Source organism: Hyperoodon ampullatus (assembly GCF_949752795.1).
Source record: "Hyperoodon ampullatus genome assembly, chromosome: X".
NCBI lineage: Eukaryota > Metazoa > Chordata > Mammalia > Artiodactyla > Ziphiidae > Hyperoodon > Hyperoodon ampullatus.
The window spans coordinates 102,712,975-102,733,407 of NC_136913.1; the positions used below are offsets into that span (position 1 = coordinate 102,712,975).

General features: G+C 44.4%; 1 protein-coding gene across 1 annotated transcript; it reads left to right on the forward strand.

The window, feature by feature from the left end:
* Positions 1-17,155: 17,155 nt before the first annotated feature.
* ZCCHC12 (zinc finger CCHC-type containing 12) lies at positions 17,156-18,367 on the forward strand (the record flags this gene model as incomplete). The annotated part of the gene is made up of 1 exon (XM_079728200.1): positions 17,156-18,367. The coding sequence occupies one exon, from the start codon at positions 17,156-17,158 to the stop codon at positions 18,365-18,367; it is 1,212 nt and encodes a 403-aa protein (XP_079584326.1).
* Positions 18,368-20,433: the final 2,066 nt, after the last annotated feature.

The window sequence follows — 20,433 nt, forward strand, 5'->3', positions numbered from 1 at the left end:
CTTTTTTCTATTTTTACTTTTCAAGTTGTCAGAAAAAAACTGCACAGATCCACTTTCTCCCCTCACCCCTGGGTTAGATTAAAAACTGGAAAAATAATGCTGGAGAGCTGCTCCTTGACAGTAAAGTAGGTAGTCTGGAGGCCAACTAACCATTTTCTCAGGATAGGAGTGCAGTGCACTAAGGAGGCTAGCAGATAATTGACAAAACTCAGCCCCAAGAGGAGATTTGGATTAGCTGTGACCTTCACAGCCAAGAGCTGCTCTGCCTGCACATAGGGGCCCCGAGGAGACCAGAACTAGAATTACAGAGGAAGAAAGCCTGTAAGTCAGGGACAATCTAACTTTGCTTTCTCTATTTATTTATTCATTTTTTTCAACCAGGAGTGGTATTAATACTATGTGACATGGGCGCCAACCAAGCAGATCTGATGCCAGCTGTAATTTCTTGGTAGGGTCATACTAGTATGTACCCTGGATTCAACAGATTTTTTTTAAGGTTTTTAAAATAACATTTATTTCTTAAAAGTTAACATGTGCATAATAGGAAACCAAAAAACACAAGAAGCAAAAAACAAAGTCATCCATCTTCACAAGCAGTTTGCCATTTGATGTGTGCTTCTAGGTCTCATTTGTGTATTTATACAACTAAGCATCCATTTTTATGTAATTAAGATCATATAGTTATGTATCATGCTTTTTCACACATCATGAATATTTACCATTTCAAAGTCCCAAAGCTATGAGTATTTTGATAACCAAGAATACACTATACCAACTCAATCTGGAAGAAAAAAATGCAATCCTGTCTTTCTTGGTGACAAAAATTTCACAGAAGACAAAAATGGCAACAGGCTTCTAGATAAAATTATTGTCAGAGTTATGATTAAGATACTACATTCCTTTAATATTCCATTAAAAATGAGACATGAAGCAACAGAGTACGCAAAGTATAATGCTTCTAAGAGGATTCATTATCCTATCTAAACTATTAAAGTATTAGCAAGGAGGCATGTTTCCATTGAATTACTTAAAAATGTATTCCTATAGTACAGCCAAGAGACGCATACACATTAATGGTTATCATCAAAATATAAATATGAACACCTCCACATACATCCCTCCCTTTATACTTCCTTCTGCCCCTCTGCTGCCAACCTAATGAACAAGTCCTGACGTACATTTCTCAGAGATGGTTTAACAATTCCATGTCCAAGGTGCTGCTTTTTTATCGACTGTAACAAAGATATTTATAAATCGGTTAATTCACTAGCTCTACTTTTTATCATACATTGTCACCTCAGGACATCTAACAAGCCTAGATGTTGCAAAATAATGAATGAACCTTGTCCATAATAAACATAGGTACTTTACAAAAAATGCACATATAGACCTGTGGTTATAACCTAAAACTGGCTTTTAGATATGGAGATATTAGCCAAGAGCCCTCCCCTTCACCCTTCCTCCTACCCCTCCTCCAGCATTTCAGCTAAGTACAGGACTACATCTAGCTCCGAGAGGTGGATTAACATAGACACTCCCAGAAGACACTCCTAAAAACCAACAAAAGGGCATTTATTAAGGGATTATTTTACTACCTCTATTTTTTTTTTATTTTTTTAATTTTTTTTTGCGGTACGCGGGCCTCTCACTGTTGTGGCCTCTCCCATTACGGAGCACAGGCTCCGGACGCGCAGGCTCAGCGGCCATGGCTCACGGGCCCAGCCGCCCTGCGGCACGTGGGATCTTCCCAGACCGGGGCACGATCCTGTGTCCCCTGCATCGGCAGGCGGACTCTCAACCACTGTGCCACCAGAGAAGCCCAGGACTTGCTTATTCTTTAATACACAGCAACATTAACTAAAATGGACAAATAGAACAATGGTTAGACAATCTGAACTTGTCTAAAGACTCATGGGCGCAGAACCCTTCTCTCTGCACTTCCTTCCCTGGCCCCTACCCCCTCCACTCAGTGAACAGTCAGCTTACTCTCCAAGATTCAAGTTTAACAATTCCACCCTCAACAGATATTTTTTGAGAACCTACCACGCCCCCGCACTGCACAATGCTGGGCAAGTCAGTTCCTTTCTCTTAGTTTTGGTTTTCTCTCCTGTGAAAAGGAGTAAGTGATCTACAGGAGCCCCTTCAGGTCTAACCTCCACAATCAATAAAATGATAATGTTTGATTGTTTTTGGAACAACAGTGGAAGCAGATATAGAAAAACAGCAGCTGACCCAAGACTTGTAGATTTGAAAATGTAGACAAAAACAGAAAATGATTCTATGAGTTATTGTTTGACTTGAGAATTGGACTAGGAATGAATTCTAAATGTCTTATCTCCATGATGTTTCCAAAGGTGCTAGAGGGGAGACAAAGCTAGCTCTACCCAAAAGGTGAGTTTGTTTTACAGCTTTGACATTCCAGCTGCATCCCACTAGCCCTCACCAGCATGCATATGCAAGATACCTTCCCTCTTTTGAGTCTACTACTTTCTTCCAGCATTCTCTCTCCAGCTACTACCGCCCCCAAATGCTCTCTTTCAGTGGCTGGCAGTGCCTTGTCCACTCTGGCAAGAGTCCACGTTCCAGGCCTTTCCCAACTTCCTCTCTTTCCAGACTCGCCCTGCCTCATTTCCTCTTCCTTTTGGCCTCTGCCTCATTTTAAGACATTTGATCAGTTCGTCTTTGCTAATGTGGTCAAGGAAGTCCAAGATGTTTGTGGATAATTATTCCTGGATAAGATTCATATTACAAGGAGCCTCCCCAAAACCATGCTACCACTTCCATGGTAGATTTTTGAAAATCTTTTATTATAGAAAAGTTCAAACATAAAAGTAGAGAGATTGTTACAATAAATGACCTACCATGTACCCATCATCCGGCTTCCACAATTATCAACATGGAAAATCTTGTTTCATCTATACCTCCACCCATTCTCTACCCCCAACAAAATGAATTATTTTAAAGTAAAACCCAAACATTATATCATTTCATCTGTAAGCATATCAGTATACATCTCTAAAAACTAAGGATGCTTTTTATTTTAAAAATAACTGCAATACCATTATTACACTTAAAAGTTAACAATAATTGCTTAATATTACCAAATATCCAGTCAGTGTTCACATTTTCCCAATTGTCTCATAATTTTTTTTCTATAATTTGTTCAAATCAGGATCCAACCAGGCTCATGGTGGATTTTTGAATATTGATGCTTCGTGATATGTAGGGGCAAGGATTTGGCAACAAACAATTGTTGGCCCTCAAAACCATACCATGTTGGCATCTAGTAATGCATATGGTCCTGTCACCACAAAGTAGCTTTTTTTTCCTTTCCAGATTGCTGTGACTAAACATAAGTTTAGTGTCCAATTGGACTCCGGAAATTCTTTATAAGAACAGTATGACATCTGTGAAAGAAGTGAAAACTCAAGTTTGGCCTTGAAATTAGAAAGCTCTTCCAGAACATAGGTTTCCTTGGAAAATAAAACCCTGCACGCTTGCATGAGCACACACACACACACACGCACATGCAACCAAATGCCAACTTGTAATATGTCTAGGAAATGGTTTTGCATATGGCAGTACAAAGCATATGTGTGTTGTATCATTTTTTCCCTCAGGATAAGGACCAATTTAAGCACATTGGAAATGTGATATTGAAAGAGCATTTCAGCATGGATTAAGACCAAAATGGTGCAACCCCTTCATGATATTTTTAAGTGCACTGAAAATCTGAAAGCAGGGTAGAAAAACAGGCTTATGGGTCTGAATATTAGGCCGAGAAAAGTTATGCATGGTTAAGTATGTGCTTCTTAAACCTGCTGAGTGTACACTTAGTCATTCAGCTTTCAGTAAGTTGCTGCTTTGAATACCATTGGGAAATATTGATACACACCATGTCTATCACCAGCACGATATAGTAGATATATTGGAGTGAAAAAAGAAGCTGATTAAATTGAACTGTGGAATCTGGGAGCAGCATTCCTGCTGCCAGGGTCTGCTCCATTCCACTTTTTAAATTCATTCATTCAAGAAGCCTTGAAATGAGTATAGATTATGTGCAAGATGCAGTGGTGGATTCAAAGAATAGCACATGCTTTCTGTCTTAATGTTTCTTATAGTCTGGGGCAGGGATGGAAAATTTGTTTAATCTTGTGGACCAGTTCGGCCTAGAGTACTGTTTCGAGAAGGATTTTGAGATTGAATTTGGGCCCAGTAGCAAGACAGCTAGGATTGAATAGTGATGTCTCTTACTGTGTGCCGGTGGGAGATGAGTTGAAGCATTTGTGCCACACAGTTGCCACCCTGGGCTAAGGGATGGAGGGAGATCTTCATCTATATAAATAATGAATAGTCTGCAAGGCAGAATGTTAGAAATTAGAGCTATAAAAAGAGGTCCAAATAAAGTGCTGTAGACAGGCAGAGTAAAGAGTGATAGAGAAATTTCTTAAAGAAGGTGCTAGTTGATCTGCATCTTGAAGTGTGAGTAGAATCTAATGAGATTAACAAAAGGGGACATTCTTATCCTTGGAGGAGTTTGAGTGAAGGCACAGATCATGGTGCCAGGCTGGGTTGTGGGGGAAGATAATGGAGACAAGCAGATGTGTTAGGAGATCAGTCGAGAGGTGCTGAGGATCTCCTGTGCCAGGCAAATTGGAGAGGAGAGTGCAGATCCGAAATCTTTTAGAGGTGGGCTCACCAGGAATGGATGGAAGATGTTTAAGATGAGAGAGAGAAGTGGAGGCTTGAGTGGGGGGTCGGGGATGGGGGCGATGAGAAGAATTCTGTTCTGGACATGTTGACGTGGATGGTTGGAGGGAACCATCGGGTCATGATTTCCATCAGGGTGGAGGGCACTCAGGGATGGCAGTGAGAGGAGAAGGACTTCAAGAGTTGGGGTCGCGGAAGCCAGGCGCCGGGGAAGGACAAATGGGTGAGGGGCGGGCACTCGCAGAAGAAGACACATTGCAAGCCTTCACGGCACAGGGTGAGGAAACCCCAAATCTAAGCTTACTATGGGGCAGTCACGGGACTGCCAGCGAGACAGAGCGCTCACCAGTACCTTCCAGCTCAAGACTAACGCACTGCTGCCATCTAGGGGCAGCATGTAGAATCTGTAATGGCAGCTTGCGAAAGCCGCTTAGTGACAGGGGACATATTTTGGAGCCAGCAAGAAAGACCTCGCCTCTCAAAAGTCTTTTACAGTTCTTCCTGGAATTTTTTTTTTTTGGCCACGCCCTGCGACTTGCGGGATCTTAGCTTCCCGACCAGGGATTGAACCTGGGGCCATGGCAGTGAAAGCACCGAGTCCTAAGCACTGGACCACCAGGGAATTCACCCTCAAATTCTTTTTAGCCAGCTTGATTTATCGGTCGCCAATGAAGAAACCATGGGGGCACGTGTTCTGTAGCATCCTTTCTTTCCGGAAGGGTTTGACCTTGACCACAGACTGCTTCCAGTCCGGCATCCCAGCACTGAATTGAGATCTTTCCTGCTGCTCCTGCTATCCTGTAGCTACTGACCAAAGTTCCGGCCCGGACCGCAACTCCTTGCTGGACCCACCAAATCCCTGGCTTTGATTGAGTCACTGGCTGGCTCTGACTTTTGATACTCCTGTAGAATATCTTACTTTTTGCCTGCAGGGGCACCACTTACTCGTTGATGTTTTCTTTTGCTAACCTCCTTTTCTGTAATGGAACTGGACCTTCATCTTTTCATTCATTCGTTCAACAAACATTTATTGAGTGGCTATAGTGTGCCAGGTACTGAGGATACTTTGAGGAGCAAAAGCAGATGGGACCCCTCAAAACGTTGTATTGCAGTCTAACTGTAAAGACAGAAAAACAATCATACTAAATGTGATCATTGCCATGAAGGAAAGGTTCATGGTACAGTGAGAGCAGGTAACAAGGAAACCCAACCGAGTCTTGAAGGGGAGTGAAAACTTTTCTAAGGATGTGACATTTAAGCTGAAATTTGAAGGATTAGTCAGAATTAGCTAGGAGTTAACTGTTCTAAAAAATATGAAACCCACAAGGCCGGGCAAAGAAGGAGCCATCCTCCTGGTTCCTCTGTCTTCTAGAATGATAGTGCAGTAGGGAGACTCCAAGCTTTACAGACAATCCCTAGGAGAATCTTGAATCCTGAGTTGGCATGGCAGTTAAAGTGAAAAGTGTGTGTCTAAAATCGAAATAATAATTACAACAACAACAATCAGAAAATCAGGAAACATAGAAATAGAGATAAAAAATAACTACAAGGACTTCCCTGGTGGTGCAGTGGTTAAGAATCCACCTGCCAATGCAGGGGACACAGGTTTGAGCCCTGGTCCGGGAAGATGCCACATGCCGCGGAGCAACTAAGCCTGTGCGCCACAACTACCGAGACTGTGCTCTAGAGCCCGCGAGCCACAACTACTGAGCCCTCCTGCCACAACTACTGAAGCCCACGCGCCTAGAGCCCGTGCTCCGCAACAGGAGAAGCCACTGCAATGAGAAGCCCGCGCACCGCAATGAAGAGTAGCCCCCGCTCGCCGCAACTAGAGAGAAAGCCTGCGCACAGCAATGAAGACCCAATGCAGCCAAAAATAAACTAACTAAATAAATTAATTTTAAAAAATAACTACAAATTAGACTGCCCCTTTCGGAAAAGAATAGATATAAGTAGATAAAGAAATATTAATTTTCCTGAACTCTTGAAATACTAGATTTTGATTTCTTTCACTTTTACTTTTTTAAGAATTAAACCAACTTTTAAAATCTCCATATACACTCATTTGAACTAGAACATAATGTCTTAAATGTTCTAACATATTGGACCTGAACCAAATTAAGATATCAAAATCTACCTGAACTTCAGATGCCTCATTGTTAAAATAGGAATAATAAGAGCGGCATCCTGCGGGGGCGGGGGGGGGATTGGAGACATAATGAGTTAATACGTGCAAAGCACTTAACCCAGTACCTGGCCCAGTAAACACATAATACATGTTAGTATTATTATTTCAGGGCTGACCTGTTTATAGAGCATGTCAGGGGAAATAGTTCCAGGCTAACGGAACGCTGAAGCTGCTTCAACACCAGGCCACGGAAGAGGCTGGCTACTCCAGCTACACAAAGGGCCAACTCTGACACTAGCAATGGTAAGGGAAAAAAACAATCAAGCCCAGTATATTAATCCGATGGATTAATGGTTATGTTCAACCCCACGGCAACATGATGCAGTGGGAAGTGCAAGGACTTTGGACTTAGATGGACCTGTTTTCAAAACGTGACCTTATCTCTTCCAAGCTGTACCACTTTAGGCTTCTTACTTAACCTCCCTGAGTGTCAGTTTCTATTGAATGTAGCAATTCACAGCATAGGTTTGAGGATTAAGGGAGTTGGCATACGTCTAACACCTGACTACTCCTTTGGGCTGAGGAAGCAGAACCAGTCTGAAAGAGTGAAACGTCAGCAATGTAGATTTTTAAAATGAAATTTTAATACTTTCATGTATCTACGAAAAATGGAAAGTAGGACAATAGCAGACATACAACAGGGATTCAGAATTAATTTCTTCACCTTATTAAGAGCTTTAGGAAGAAATAATAACAAATGATAGTTGCTGAGCACTTGTGTGTCAAAAACCATTCTCAAGACCTTACAAGGGTTAACTCTTTAATCCTCACGGTAACATTTAAGCTAGATGCGATTATAAACCGCCTTTACAGATGTGGAAACTGAGGCACAGGAGGAGTCAGAAACTAAGAACTAAGTGGCAGATGCAGAATTTGAACCTAGTTGCTTTGGCTGCAGAGCCTGGATACTTCACCACTATTACCCCATCTTTAGTGCTTTGCTCAGGATCCCAAGGGGTAGTACTTCTTAGGAGAGTCAAATCCTCTTCTTTCTTCCTCTACCCTACTCCCTCTCCACCTCTACACCCTCTCTGAATCTCACGGACACTTAATACAGCAACTCTTTTCTTTAAATATCTGGAATAAATAACCTGGCTCAGTCCAACATTTTAACAGTTTAGTGTAGTCCACATAAACTCATGCGAATGAGTTTAATTTTATTGTTTTATTCAAAATAGGGCATTTATACAGAAATGTGCATAAAGCACGTATATACATTTTTAAAAATAGGAAAAAAAACACCCATGTAACCACAAATCAAGGTCAGGAGTAGAACATTGCGGAAGCCCTCTGGAGGTCTCTTTTCAATCAAAACTTCTCCCTCACCCGCAGGGTAACCACTCTCTTGACTTGATTTAATATTTATATATTTACTATTTCCTTGCTTTCTTTTAGTTTTATCATCTCTGAATGCATGTCTGAACAATATAGTCTCACCTGTGTTTGAGCTTTACATAAATGGATCCATACCGTAAGTATTCTTTTTTTTTAAACAGCTTTATTGTGATACAGTGCGCATCCATAAAATTCATCCTTTTAAGGTGTACAATTCCGTGTTTTTTTAAAAAAAAATACATTCAGAGTTGTACAATCATCATCACAATCATTTTAGAACATTTTAATCTCCTCAAAAAGAAACCCTGGGGGCTTCCCTGGCGGTCCAATGGTTAAAACTCCGTGCTTCCACTGCAGGGGGCACGGGTTCGATTCCTGGTCTGGGAACTAAGATCCTGCATGCCGCATCATGCAGCCAAAAAAAAAAAAAAAAAAAAAACAATGAAAGAAACCCTGTACCCATTAGCAGTCGCCCCCTTTTTCCTCCTTCCCCAACTCCCAGCAACCATTACTCTACTTTCGATCTCTCTGGATTTGCCTATTCTGAACATTTCCTATAAATGAAATCATACAATATGTGGCCTTTTGGGACTGGCTTCTTTCATGTGGCATAATGTTCCCAAGTTTCATCCATGTTAGGGCGTGTATCAGAACTTCATTCCTTTTAACTATCCATCAGTTGATGGACATTTGGGTTGTTTCCACTTTTTGGCTATTGCTAATAATGCTGTTATGAACATTCGTGTACAAGTTTGTATGTTGATATATGGTTTCATTTCTCTCGGGTATTCACCTAGGAGCGGAATTTTTGCATGGTATGGTAATTCTGCATTTAACGTTTTGAGGAAATTCCAGACTGTTTTCCAAAGTGGCTGTATTATTTTATATTCCCACCAGCAATATTTGAAAATTCGAATTTCTCCATATCCTTCCCAACACTGGTTATTGTCCGTCTTTTTTATTACAGACATCTTAGTAGGTATAAAGTGGTACCTCACTGTGGTTTTGATTTGCATTTTCCTGATGGTTAGTGATGTTGAACATCTTTTCATGTGTTTATTGCCCATTTCTATGTCTTCCCTGGAGAAAGCTCTATTCGGATCTTTTGCCCAATTTTTAATAGGGTTATTTGTCTTTTTATTATTGAGCTATAAAAGTACTTTATGTATTCTAGATACAGATATATGATTTGCACATATTTTCTCTCATCCTATGGATTGTCTTTTCCCTTTCCTGACAGTGTCCATTGATGCACAAAATATTTAAACTTCGATGAAGTCTAACTTATCTATGTTTTCTAATTTACCTGTGTTGCTTGTGCTTTGGTGTCACAGAAGTCTTTGCCTAACTCAAGGTCACAAATGTTTACTTCTGTGATTTCTTCTAAGAGTTGTATTATTTTAGCTCTTATATTTAGGTCTATGGTCGATTTTGTGTTAATTCTTGTGCATGGTATGAGATAGGAGGTCCACCTTCATTATTTTGTATGTGGATATACAGTTGTCCCTGTGTCATTTGTTGCATAAACTATTCTTCTCCCCCACTGAATGGTCTTGCTATCCTTGTCAAAAATCAATTGACCATAAATGTATGGGTTTATTTCTGGCCTCTCAATTCTGTTCTATTCTGATCTGTATATCTATTCTCATGCCAATACCAGGCAGTCTTGACTCTGTAGCTTTTTATAACTTTTGAAATTGGGAAGTGTGAATCTTCAAACTTTATTCTTTTTTTTCAAGATTGTTTTGGCTATTCTGGGTCCCCTGCATTTCCACATGAATTTTACGATCAGTTTGTCAACTTCTACCAAGACGCCAACTGGGACTATGATAGGAATTACACTGAATTCATGGATCAATCTGTATATCGCCACTTTAGCAATATTATGTCTTCCAGTTCATGAAGATGAAATATCTTTCCATTTCTTTCGATCTTTAATTTCTTTCAACAATGTTTTGTGGTTTTCCTTGTAGGAGTCTTGCACTTCTAAAATTTATTCATAAATATTTTATTGTTTGATGCTATCGTAAATTAAATTGCATTCTTAATTTCATTTTTGGATTGTTCGTTGCTAGTGTATAGAACTACAATTGATTTTTGTATCTTGATCTTGTATCTTACAATCATGCTGAACTAATTTATTCATCCTAGAAATTTTTTCGTGGTTTCTGTAGGATTTTCTATATGCAAAATCATGCCCTCTACAAATAGAGATTGTTTTACTTCTTTTTTTCCCAATCCAGTGCTGTTTATTTCTTTTTTCTTGCCTAATTTCCCTGGCTAGAACTCCAATACAATGCTGAATAGAAGTGTCAAGAGAGGACATTCTTGACTTGTCTTTATTGCTATGTCATTAATTTATATTCTTATCTTTATCATTTCATGTTTTCCTAATTTTGCTGGGCATATCTTTTTTGCTTTCTTAAATCTTGAAATGGATACTTAACTCATGAACTTTTTTGGCCTTTCATCATTGCTGAAAGATAGTTTTCCTTCTAAGCACTGCTTTAGCTACATCCCACAAGTTTTGATATATTTTCATTATCGTTCAACTACAAATGTTTTAAATTCTACTATCATTTTTCTTTGACCCATCAGTTATTTCAGAGTGTGTACCTTAATTTCCAAACATACAGAGATTTGCCAGTTATCTTTTATATTTATCGATTTATAACTTATTTGCATTATGATCAGACTTCAATTTTTTGAAATTATTGAGACTTGCCTTCTGGCCTAGTACATGGTCAAATTTTATAAATGTTCTGTGTGTGTATTCTATAGTTGTTGGTGGGCAGTGTTCTATACATTGGCTATTAGCTCAAATTATTAATTGTATTGTTCAAATATTCTATATCCTCAGAGACATTTTTTTCTCTCCTTGATCAACTACTGAGAGAGGTGTAAGACCTCCCATTCTGTATATTTGTCTATTTGTCTTTTTAGTAAGTTAACTTTGCCTTTATGTAGTTTGAGGTTTTGTTATACATGCATAATCATTCCTGGTGAATTGAACCTTTTATCATTATAAAATAACCCTCTATAGCTCTAATAATGCTTTTTGCTTTTAAGTGTATTTTGTCTGATACAAACACAGGTATACAAGTTTTCTATCACTTAAATGTTATTTGCATGATTTATCTCTCTCCATCTTTTTATTGTCAACCTATCTGTATCCTTATATTTTGGATTAGTCTCTCTTAAACAGCATATGGGTGTATTTATTAATCCCATTTGACAATATTTTTTAACATGAGCATTTAGCCCACAAACATTTAATAAAATTATTAGTATATTTAGGTTTCAAGCTATTGTTTTATTTTGTGCTTGTATTATTTCCACCTATGTTTTTTTTTCCACCTATGTTTTTTTAACCTCTTCTTTCTTGACTTAAAGTATTGACTCAGAATTTTTTTATTCAATTATTTTTCCTCTCTACTAGTTTGGAAATTTATATTCTGTTGCTATTATTTTAATAGTTACATCCTATTAATTCCTACATATGTAATTACCTTATCAAAGTATATATTTAATAAATACCTAAATCACTTTCGATATGATACAAGGCCCTTAGAAAAGTTGAACTCCATTTATGCCCCTCTGACGTCTTTCCTTATTGTACGGTACTTTATTTTTTAAAAGCAGAATAGACGTTTTTATGATTCCTTCTGTCGTCAATGTTCACTTACATTGTCCAAATACTATCACTTTCCTTGCTCTTCATTCTTTCCTGCATTTAGCTCTTCTAAAATCATTTTCTTCCTGAAGTACATCCTTTAGAATTTCCATTAGTGCAATCTGCTGGCGACAAACTCTCCTAGTTTTTGTTTGTTTAAAGATATCCTTATTTCACCCTCTTGTTGAAGATGTTCATGAAAGATGCTGCCCTCAGGGTCCCAGTTTATTATGGTCAGGGTCTCCTGTAAGTATCCTCATCCCAGCTTTGACTTCTGATGAGCCAAAGCCCTAGTGTGAAGTGCCTGCATGCCCTCAGCTCCTCTGATGAAAGAACGATGTCTATCTCAACAAAGTTGCCGGAGATGCTTGAATGAGGGAAAATTCCTGGCACAGAGGAGGAAGGCAGCGGAAGGTAGCTAATACTGTTTCAACCGAAAGCTTTAGCTCCTAACCTACAGGTTTTTAAGCTTTATGTTTTTGCAATTGGAAAATAAAATGTGGCCTCCTTAGAGCCACCAGAGCTGAATCTTTGCAACTGGAAGTGTCCCCCAACACCCGGCAACATGAGACCAGAGATAAGGGATGCTCACTATCCAACATTCTTCCCCTAGCCCTACATGGAGTGACCCTGTCTTCGTTCTAATGACCCCACCCAGGCACCTGATACACAATCCATTTCCTTGCAACATTTTGTCAGAGCTCTGAGATCTAGTCTTTGTCTTTTATGATGCCACCATGTCCAACTGCAGATCACCTGATTTGGTGATGAAGCTATTTAAATTCAGAACAAGAGTGTGCTGAGAGGCTAGGGTCAGATTTCACAGCACTGGTGAGCCGAAGGAGGAGTCTGAGGGTAACCCATGAGCTAGCTACCACCAGCATCACCCTTGACTCTGCCGGGTGACCAACCTGCCTTCTTTCTACCTCCACCACCCTCCACCCTCTGCCACCCCCCGCCCACTGTTCTGTCCACGAGAGAAAGGCCACACTCCTGAGATGCAGGGAGCTTCATCTCCAAATTCGGATTGTCTACTCCAAGGCATTCTAAGTATTGGGGTTGGAAATAAGAAAGCAGAAAGGAGCAGGTGACGTACGTTAGCAGTCTAAAGAGGAACCCAACAGCAGCAGAAGGACACCAGATTGTTCACATGCTTCCAAATGTCAGCAGTCAAGGGACTTCCCTGGCGGTCCAGTGGTAAAGAATCCGCCTTCCAATGCAGGGGTCTCGGGTTCGATCCCTGGTCGGGGAACTAAGATCTCACATGCCGCGGGGCAGCAAAGCCCACGCGCCACGACTACAGAGCCCACGTGCCCTGGAGCCCGCATGCCACAACTAGAGAGAAGCCCGCGGGCCACAGTGAAAGATCCCGCATGCAGCAACTAAGACCTTACGCAGCCAAAAATAAAATAATAATAAAGAAAAAAAGCACCAAATGTCAGCGGTCAAGAACAAGCAGCAGCAACAACTTTGCACTTGTGCAGTGCATGCTGCCACCACCCTGACCCCCAAAAGCCCCACAGGGACCTCCTAGTCACACTCTACATGAAGGAAAGGAGACATGTTTTCCCAGAACCAGAAGTAAGGGAAAATAGAGTGCTGTGAGCTGAAATGCATCCCCCTAAAATTCATATGTGGAAGCCCTAGCCCCCAATACCTCTCCTGTATTTGGAGATAGGGACTTTAGAAAGGTGATTAAGTTAAAATGAGGCTGATAGAGTGGGTCTTAATCCAAACTGACTGGGGTCCTTATAAGAAGAGGAAATTTGAACATCAGGGACTAGAGCACACAGAGGGATGACCCTGTGAAGAGGCAAAAAGAGAGCGGCCATCTGCAAGCCAAGGAGAGAAGCAGCAGGAGAAACCAATCCCTGTGGGCACTTTGATCTCGGTCTTCCAGCCTCCAGAACTGTGAGAAAATAAATAAATTTCTTATGTCTAAGCCACCAAGTCTGTGATACTTTGTTATGGTAGCCCCAGCACCCTAATACATGGAGCCACTGGCTTCACCGCCGATTCACTCTGGGCTGCCCTGCATGCCATTTCCATGGAGTTAACTCCTCTGAGGCCAGTGATGCCAAATCCAGCGAAGGACAGGTCCCCTCAACCTGTCCTTAGCTCACAGAAGAGCAGCCTAGCAACCTGTCTTCAAGTTGAGAAATGGAAGAGTTGTATCAGTAGCAGAGAGCTGTGTGTAAGCAAATTGTGTTTCATTTCTTGCACTTCGTCCTCAAGTACAAATGGAAGGAGGAAGATATGAATGCAGAAAGACTGTAGGGGAATGGTTTTTAACCACTATTTAAATATCTCCAGGACTTCCCTGGTGGTCCAGTGGGTAAGACTCTGTGCTCCCAATGCAGGGGATCTGGGTTCGATCACTGGTCGGGGAACTGGAGCCCGCATGCCGCAACTAAGAGTCCGCCTGCTGCAACTGAGACCTGGCACAACCAAAATAAATAAATAAATATTTTTAAAAAACATCTACAAAGCTATGGACTCGGCAAAATACAGGAGTCTGTATTAGTTGCCTATGGCTGCTGTAGTTAATCACCACAAACTTGGTGGTTTAAAAAAAGAGAAATTTATTCTTTCCTGGTTCTGGAGGCCAGAAGTTCAACATCAGTGTCTCTGGGCAGAGCTGTACTCTCTTCCTTGCCTCTTCCAGTTTCTGGTGGCTACCAGCATTCCTTTGCTTGTGACCACGCCACCCCAATGTCCGCCGCAGTCTTCACGTCACATTCTCCTACTCTGTGTGCATCAGCCCTCTCTCTTCCTCTCTGTCTTATAAGAACGCTTGTGGTCAGTTGTGGGGCCCGCTCAGATGATCTCGGATGATCTCCGCCACATCAAGATTCTTACTTTAACTGCACCTGCAAAAACTTTTACTTGATAAGGTAACATTTACAGGTTCCAGGGATTAGGACTTGATATGTTGGGGTGGACATTATTCCAAAGTCCAAAATCTTTGCATACAATTTCAGGAAGATCATGGACTCCAGGAGGAACATCTGCCCTGGCATTGCATTTCACCTTAGGTACGCTGTGAACAGATACGCTGGAGGCGGGTCTATTATCCATCATCCTCTTGACACCTCAGAATCAACTACAGCGCTGGTTAAAAATACAAAATCCCACCCCCCAGCTCTAGCCCTCGTCAGTCAGAATCTCCCAGAGGCCGGGCCCAGGAATCTGCATTTCCAACAAGCTCCCCCAAATGATTGAGGCAGCCAGCCTTGCACGCATACTTTAGTGAGTATTGGTTAAGAGCCTGAGTGCCCAAGTCCCCTCACTGTTAAATGGACGTGGTACTGCTATCTCCTTCACAGTAAAAAAAAAAAAAAAAAAAAAAAAGTCTGTGCGAGCTGTTTGCACGAAGAAAGCGCTAACCCTCTTTTCTTTTCTCCACTCCGCCTCTACGAAGGTGAAGAACTTTTATTGCTTATTTGATTTCCATTCCGCCTCATGTTTAATGCACCTGGCTTCAAGGCCCAGGGTTGAGGCGAGGAAGAGAGGGAGAGGGGAAGACTCGAAAACTCCTCCAGTCCCCGCAACCAAGCTGCACTTGACGTCCCAGGGACCTGCGGGTCACCGCCCCAGCCCCTCGGCCGCCGGCGCACATTTGCATCCTGCCCGAGGCGGCGCGGGGAATCCACCTCCGCGCTCCGTTGATTGGCCCCGCCTGCCAGCTCGTCATGCTCTTTTGTCTGGTGGGGGGCGGGCGGTGCAGAGGATAAAAGCAGCCGCGGATGCCGTGGGAACCGTGCTGCCTCGACTCGGCTACTACTCGCTGGGTGGCCGTGCGAAGCAGCTCCGTCGGGCGGTCCCGGGTCACTCAGCGGCCGAGGAGGCGCCCGTCCTTTCCCCCTGCAGGGCCACGGAGACTGAAGGTGGAATCACAGCTGTCAACGCCGGAGCGTCCGCTGCCCACCAGCCGAACACAGGTAAAGAAAGGGGGCGCGATTGCCCCGCGAGGAGAGAGGAGGGGGAAGCCCTACCAGGACTGGGCGGCTCCCCGTTTGGGAAATCGAGGACTGTGCGGCAGGGGGGAGGAGCACTCCCGCGGCCCGGCTGCGCTGAGGGAGGAGGTGGGGTTCCACTGGCTGCTGCCAAAAGGGTATAGGATTTGCCTGGATTGAGAGGGCGGGCGTTTTCGGGGGGAAGTGGCAAGGGGCGCGTTGGTGTTAGGGGTAGAATCGCAAAGTGTCTGCCTTGAACCCCTTTGCATCTCCTCATCCCTTCCTGCGGGAGGAATACGTGGTTGTGAGCGTCCAACTCCTATTCCCTTTCTCCTTGGCAGGCGACCAAAGCCGAATCCGAACTTGAATTCTGTGCGACTGATTGCAGAGCTGGTAGGGCGACGATTTCCCGGGGGAAATGTAATGGGGGGGGGGCTTGCTTTGGCTTGTATTCAGAGGTGGGAGAAGGAATTTTCCGTCTGGGTACTACGGAGGCCGCCGGAGGAGGGGGGAGGGGAGGGGAGGGGAGGGGGCGGTGGCGGGCGCGGGGTGGGAGCGGGATGAGGGACGAGGCTGCTTCTGACCCTTCCCTCCCTGCCCTGCCCTCTGTGGCGGCGCAGTCTCGACGCCCTAAGGTCCCGGATCGGCGAGCCCCGGTGGACAGCGATCGACCGTACCCCAGAGGCGAGCTTTCTCACGGAGGCCACCGGTTGCAGAAGCTGGAAGTGAAATAAAGGCGCGCGCTTGCTCCTGAGCTCCTGTAAGAATCTGAAAAATAATGGGGCGGGGGAGAGGGGACTTTAAGAAAGGGGTGTGGTTGAGACCGGAGACCAAGAGGTTAATGAGATCTTATTTATTCCCACAAATCTGTGACCGCTGTGCTCTATTTTGAGAGCCCAATATCAGCTCCATACACTATTACACTTAGAATTAGAAGCAACAGTTGCCGTCCCTCTTGAAGGACTGGCGGGAGGGGATGGATGAGGCTGTAAAAAGCACCCTGCTAACACGGAGACACCGGCTGGCTCTGTGAGGTTGTAATTGCCAGTCTTCTGGAGGATATTTTTAGGGCAGTGGGCAGATATAAAATGTACTGCAGGATATTCAGGAAGGGAGAGAATACAGCTGCAGCACGTCCCTTATTAACTCCTCCTGCTTTTTGTTTTGTTTTCTTTTTTTTACAGTTCCTACTGAGGTAAGAGGAAGGCAGAGCCCCCCCAGCACGCCTGCATATTAGGCTGCTCTAAAAAGCCTGAGCATCTTGTTACATTCAGAAACCCACCATCGTCCGTCATGGCTAGCATCATTGCGCGCGTGGGTAACAGCCGGCGACAGAACGCACCCTTGCCGCCTTGGGCCCATTCTATGCTAAGGTCCCTGGAGAGAAGTCTTGGTCCTTTAATGGCCAACATGGCAGAGAGAAACATGAAGTTGTTCTCGGGGAGGGTGGTGCCAGCCCAGGGGGAAGAAACCTTTGAAAACTGGCTGACCCAAGTCAGTGGGGTCCTACCAGATTGGAATATGTCTGAGGAGGAAAAGCTCAAGCGCTTGATGAAAACCCTGAGGGGCCCCGCGCGGGAGGTCATGCGTTTGCTGCAGGCGGCCAACCCCAATCTAAGTGTGGCAGATTTCTTGCACGCCATGAAATTGGTGTTTGGGGAGTCTGAAAGCAGTGTGACCGCTCATGGTAGATTTTTTAACACCCTGCAGGCACAAGGGGAGAAAGCCTCCCTTTACGTGATCCGTTTAGAGGTGCAGCTCCAGAATGCTATTCAGGCAGGGATCATAGCTCAGAAAGATGCAAACCAGAGTCGCCTGCACCAGCTCCTTTTAGGGGCTGAGCTGAATGGGGACCTGCGCTTCAGGCTGAAGAATCTTCTCAGGATGTATGCAAATGAGCAGGAGCGTCTCCCCAGTTTCCTGGAGTTAATCAGAATGATAAGGGAGGAAGAGGATTGGGATGACACTTTTATTAAACGGAAGCGGGCCAAGAGATCTGAGTCAATGGTGGAGAGGGCAACTAGCCCAGTGGCATTTGGGGGCTCCCGACCCATAGTGATTGGTAATGCCGACTGCAATGTGATAGAGATAGATGACACCCCTGATGATGACTCAGATGAGGATGTGATCCTGGTGGAGTCTCAGGACCCTCCACTTTCATTCTCGAGTTCTCCTCTCCCCAGACGCAGGGCCAGACCTCGGAATCAAGTGCTAGTCATTGATTCCCCCAACAATTCCAGGGCTCAATCTCCTTGTACCAGCGGGGGTTCTGGGTATAAGAATGATGGTCCTGGGGATATGCGTAGAACCAGGAAGCGAAAATACACAATCCGCTGTTTGTACTGTGGAGAGGAGGGCCACTCAAAGGAAACCTGTGACAATGAGAGCAACAAGGCCCAGATGTTTGAGAACCTGATTATCACCCTGCAGGAGCTGACACATACCGAGGAGGAGGGGTCAAGAGAGGCCCCTGGCCAACCCAGTGACCCTTCTGAGCCACAGTGAGGTGCTAGCCCCCAGCTTTAAATGAACCCTAACCTGTATACAGAGTCTAGCAATGGGAAAAATGGCGGGTGGTGGTTCTAATTCCATGAATGAATCCACAAGGTGGCTTTCTTTCGGGGTGGAAGACAAAGGGTCTTGAATATTAGCACAGTGGAGGGAGATGGCCTGACCTCCGTCCTTGCGTCCAATCCCCTGCTGCCCAAGGGTCTACCTTCTGTGTGTGCCCCTTTCCTTGATGGCTTTATTCTCTTTGTGAAACTGGTATAATTCATTGTTAAATATTAAAACAATAAAGGGAAGTACAAAAAGTACAAGTAACCCCAAACCCTCCAAGCCTTACATAACCATTGTCAACCCTGTGATGAATGTCCTTCTAGATAGTTCCCTATACCTATGTACCCAGATAGATATATGTATAGAAAAAAGTGATCAAATATAAGTGCTGTTCTAAAGTGTATTTTTTCACCAAATAATATATGTTGTGGGCTTCTTTCTATGTCAATAAATATATATCAGCATCTATCTTAATGTCTCTGATATTATTTTAGGAAGAAGTAAAGGAGAAAGGAATAAGGAAAATACAGTAAAAAGCTGTAAACGGTGGGGTTATACCCTGAGGTGGGGTTTTTATTAACTTCCCTTTGCAGATGAGGAAAAAGGAAGAAGAAATGGGCTGACATAGTCCCCAAAGGTAAATGGACAGAGCCCCTTTACCACAACTGACCTGTTCCTTAGGTCACAGAGCCAAACTATGGCACCCACTAGCTGACGACACGCTAATGCTTTCTTCTCTAATGTATCCAGAAGATTCTGACAGCAGGAGAGTCTGGTGCTGAATAGCCCAAAATGAGGATCCCAGTGGCTCCGTTCCTGACCACTTTGGGGAGGGGCAGCTCTCCCTCCTCGGGGTGGACTTCTGAGATCGCTGCTGCCGCTGCTTCACCGCATCCTGGTCACAACCGGGAATCTCTCCTGGGGGCTGACATGGCCCTCTTCCCACTCCCCAGTTAAGGAAAGGGAGCCCAGCACCAGGAGGCTCAGCTCCTCACAGCGCCCTGAGCCTCAGCCTGGAAGCCCTGAAGCTGCATGTTAGAGGACACGCACAGCCCGAGGACTCCAAGCCCAACCCCACTCAACCCAGGAACTGAGAATAGCTGGGGAGGAGCGAAAAGCAATATAGTTGCCAAGACGCATGAAGGAACACGGGGATCAGAAAGCCTGGAAGCCCTCCACGTTATTTTAGTGGAGTGGTGGACATTCATGGCCTGGAGAGGCGGGACGGGGTTGGGGCGGCGGAGAACCTTCCCAGGAACCTGCCCTGTCCCCTCTCCTGATCTCATATCGGAGGGTGGTACAAGAGGACGTATCTGACCTCAGACCCTGAGGATCCCCTTGTTTCTTGTAGGTGTATAAGTTCCTACCTCTGTGAGCAGGACGGGGCTGGGGGTGGGTGGTGGAGGGGGACGACTGCATTTAAGCCAGGGGGTGGAGCGAAACGAATGCGCACACCTCGGGACCTGAAGCAGCTGTCCTGCAGGAAATCGGTGCTCCACAGAGCCGAGAGGACAGTGCACGCAGCAGCGGGAGATGCTGCGTCAGGGGCTAAACACAGAGTGAGAGGAGAGCGGCTGAGGGCCCGATGACCAGGGACACTCACATGGAGCCTGACAGGGACAGGAAGTCCGGTGGGAATCACAGACTCCAGGGTTTCATACAGAACTCTGGGCTGTGTGTACCAGGAATGGCACAGGTTGAGGCACCCAGGGAGAGACAGTGGGCTTCTAATTATGGTAGTAGTTGAGGGGGGAGGGAGGGGGAGATGCCAGGCGCTGTAAGAAGCCAGTGCAGCCTTCCCTGGGCTGCCACGCCTTGAACCTGCCTTGAAAGACAGCCCCCGCCCCCCCCACACCACCACACACTCTCTCTCGGTGCAGGGGGGTGGAGGCTCACCTTCCCTAGCTCTGCCATTACTCCTCCCCCATCCCTAGCATCCCAGGTTTGCCTTAATCCTCAGCCTCCTTAACCCTCCTGGCCAGAGGGAGACTGGGAGGGCCTCTCTGCCTCAG